At 43.5% G+C, this 3965-nt stretch overlaps 1 protein-coding gene across 1 annotated transcript in view; it reads right to left on the bottom strand.

Annotated features, from left to right (window-relative positions):
• Positions 1 to 3575: 3575 nt before the first annotated feature.
• Positions 3576 to 3965, bottom strand: part of LOC104546119 (trefoil factor 2-like) — a 4096-nt gene continuing 3706 nt past the window's right edge. The window contains exon 5 of the mRNA XM_010191422.1: positions 3576 to 3680. Within this exon, the coding sequence (XP_010189724.1) occupies positions 3576 to 3680 (105 nt within the window). The remainder of the gene's footprint in view (positions 3681 to 3965) is intronic.

Genomic DNA, 3965 nt, shown 5'->3' with positions numbered 1-3965 from the left:
CCTGTGCCCACACACACACATAGGAAGGTTGAGAAGGAAATCAATACTTGATCTCTTCCACAGATGGAAAATATTGTCAAAACGTGAAGCTGATCCATTGTCAGCCTCTGACTGCAAAAGCACCCCTCAGACTTACACTATTTTCCCCCACTTCTTTCTAGCATGTTGTCAATCTCTTGTCCCATTGTCAGGTCCTTTGCTTTGCTGAGCAGGTTGAACTCTGTCTGTTCCTAGGACCTCCTTGCTCATTCCCACCAGCATCTGTAAAGTCAAGTATTCAATAGATTTTGTGGCTTTAACAAGTCTTACAGGTGTATTTTGTCTTTCTTCCATGTAGGAATCCAAAAGTAGCCCGAAAGTAGTTAGAGAAGGAACAAAAGCTGCAGCAAAGCTTTTGATTTTGCTCCTTCTGTTTGTTGAAAACTGTATCCTAAGTCTTGGTGAAGCATCCCTTGGATGGGACATAATGCCAAGCCTGATAAAAGGGTAACAGACAGGGGAAATCCTGCTTTGTGGCAGGAAGGAGGATGTGCCCTGGCTGGGTTTTACTTACCAAATTTACCTTTCATGGAGCTTCCTGGAAACACCACAGACCAAAATCATCAAACTGGTGATACCTGCCTTGAAACAAATGTCAGTCCTCTCCTGTGTTTTGTCAGACCCAACTCACTTGCACGGGCTTTGAACACTGGGAATTTCCTAGTGTTTCTGCAGCAAGTTCAGCAATGAAGGTGTTTGGCTTCTGCAGTGAAACATTTTGATTCAAGACATCCGGAGTTTCATTTCAATTGTGGTTATTTCAATATTAAATCTCTCAAAACTCATGTTTACCCAAACTACCTTTTGTTATGCTCAGGGATGGAAGCACATGTTGGGGAAGCCTGGGAGATGAAACTTGGAGACAGATGGGAGCAAGGTCCTGAAAGAACCTGTCATTGTCTGGTGTCTTCTCTGAGGGCAATTTCTGGGTACCACAACGGGTATACAAAGGGTGCTCACAAAGCACGAGAAGTTATTATCACTAGATGAATAGATACACTGGTCTCTAGAAGAAAAGCACTTTATTTTCTTACTGTGCCCACCTCTGGCAGGCTCAGAGAACTATTACCATTCACTGACAGGGGTAATAGCACCAAACGATGGCAAACACTTGAACAAAACTGCATCCTCTTCAATACCATCTGTAAGCGCTACTAATTCTAGCACTTGAATGTATTATGCATTGCAGCACAGGTATTTTAAACCACAGACCAACTGTTTGGCCATTGTCTTCTCATACTGAGGACACATTTGCAGTCACATTCTCCCATTGGGTACCTGTTGGAACGTACTGGGACGGGGACCATGCGTGCTTGGGTGGTTGGGCAGCTCACTCTTTTGTGTGCTGACACTGGCAGCTTTCAAATGCTTTAGAAGAAGGTTCACATGGAGAAAAATTAAGTCTACAGGGTAATAATGGACTGTTCTGCCCAAAGAGGACTTTTGTTTCTGGCAGAAGGCTGCTCAGGAAACTCTTACCTGAACTTTGCTTGTAAGGAGGGGTTTGCAACCCAAACCTCAAAGCAGCAACTGCCCCTTTTTGGAGTCAGTGAGAACAGTGGCAGTGAGGACAACCTCCCAGAAACTGAATCTGGGTCTTGAGATCATTGCTCTGCCTGGTTTTAACACAGGGAATCAGATTTGCTTCTTATGTTTTACCTTCTTGCACTCCAAGCTGTTTAATGGTATCATGGTCAGGTTGTCAAGCTTTAATAAAAGCAGTAGCTCATTAGAGACTTGTGGCAGAACTGTGCGATTTAGCTGCTCGCAACAGAAGATTTCCATTTCTGTATTCTTTTTCACTTTGGTTTAGCACCTTGTCTGAAACCTTCCTTTTGAACAGGAGCTTTGCCAGAGGAGATGTGTGATACCAGCTCTAGCAGGAAGCGTACCCTGGGAATGTGATCTGAAGTAAGTGAGGACATTAAAATACACAGTTTTGGAGTTGTTTTTGGTTTTATCCCTTCTGATTGCTACAGGTTTGTTCTTTGTTGCTAGCACCCATCTGCTCTGAGCTCCTTTTCTGTCCTACTTTTCTCCCCTGTTAATCCTCCATGTCAGCCAAATACAGCTTTCCTGTGTTCCTTTAAAATTAATGATTTCTGAGACCTTTTTCTTGGCTAAAATTGCTTTAAAAAAGCAGTAGAATATCCTCACTCACTGAAGAACGACACAGGCAATCAATTTGCAGTGTCAAACTTTTTCTATTCAGCCTTATTAGAAGCTGAAACATTGGTTGCACCCAGCTGTCACAATTACAGACAGCTTAGGACTACCAGACATTTGTGATTTTAAATGTCATTCACTATTCTGCATAGTAGCCTCATCAACATTAATGTTTTGTGTCACAGAGATTTGATTCCTGTCATGATAGCACCTTTACTGATGGAAATCATGACGCTGGCTTACTTTTGTTTTTCCACCAGAAAAAATATTCAGAACTTTGTTTACTTATTCAGCACTCGCTGTACAGTGCTGTAGATGTGCAAGCAGAGTTGCAGAGATACAAAGGGTAAGTCTTCAATGGGCTTCTTGTATTTGCTTGTTAAAACAGATTCATGTTTGTGACAATCCTGCATTTTGTTAGAAGCCTCGTTGTATGCTTGTCCTGCACCTCTCCCTAGGCAGCCCTTTTGGTCACCGGTGGACAGAGAAAGAGCTAGAGGAACATCTGAAATGACCCAATGTTGGCCACTCATCAATCTCAGATTTCTTTCCATTATACTGGTTAATTAGGTAAAGTAACAAGCCTGAAACACTAAAACCAGTTTTAAAGTTTCTGGTTTAATTTGTCTTCCCAGTGCTGGACAGAGCTACATACAAGCAAAAAGAACAACAGCAAAAAAGGAACAGAAAAGGCCAGGCTTTACATGATCCAATAATGTTCGTCCGTGAGCACAGGTCTCTGCCACGACACACTGCCATTGTCCATTTTGTTCCCAGCAGTGCTCTTAGAGGCTCTTTATGGTGCTCTCACTCAGCTGGAGCAGGGAAGCATTCGAGCTTCTGTGCCGAGCATTAAAGACACCCAGGAGAAAGCAGTCACCTTGCCTGGAGACCAGGAGCTTCTCCTGTGTCTGGCAAGACACAGCAGGCTCTATTTCAGCTATAGGCCAGAGCCAGGGGCACCTGTTTCTTGCTTTTAGTGTTGCAGATACCTTTCCTGACCATGACTGATGGGACCTGCTTTTGGGGATGCTAGTTAACAGTGAAAGTGCCTGGTGATTCAGCAGCATGTTGCACCAGCCCCTGTTGGGTTAGGTAGGGTACCAGATGGGTTCGGTACCCACTGCCTTCCTGAGCTGTGCCGTGCCCAGCTGGTAGCGGCACCAAGGGATCAAGAGCATCGGAGAGCAGGAGGTCTCTGAGTCAGACCAGCTCAATGGTCAGCTAACAAAGGTACCTTTTCCTATGTCTTGAGGGGGAAAAAAAACCAACAAAGCCACAGCTGTAGTTTTATAAAAGGAAACACTGAGTATTTTGCAGTATTCAGAAGGGCAAGTGGCCTCTGTGAATCAGCTAACACTTGCAAGCAGTCACTTGCAGGTGTGAAGTGTAGCTAACAGAGAGAGCCGAGTGCCACGTTCCTGAAGTGTTGGTGACTGCTCTCTCATCAGCAGGTTGCTAAGCTGCTGAATTTCCTGGGAAACAGAGAAATACACAACTTGAAAAATAAAGATAGCAGAGAACTCATAAACTGTGTCTTAGTTCTTTTATTACGATGAAAACCTGCACAGTACTAGCCTACTGAAAGAGTAAAAGCTGCAATTGACTTTTCATCAAAAAGGAATAAATCCAAGATGAAAATGACTCAGAAATCATAGCTGTTACGAACTATGAAGTTTGAGTTGGGACCTCTGACTTATTTCCAGTTGGAGTAGGTCCAAAGATCACAAGGTTCTTGATGGAAGATTCTCCTTTAACAA

Source organism: Mesitornis unicolor, unplaced genomic scaffold, assembly GCF_000695765.1.
Source record: "Mesitornis unicolor isolate BGI_N332 unplaced genomic scaffold, ASM69576v1 scaffold18699, whole genome shotgun sequence".
Taxonomy (NCBI): Eukaryota; Metazoa; Chordata; class Aves; order Mesitornithiformes; family Mesitornithidae; genus Mesitornis; species Mesitornis unicolor.
Note: the sequence above shows the minus strand (reverse complement) of the source record. Positions and strands in the feature narration are given on the sequence as shown.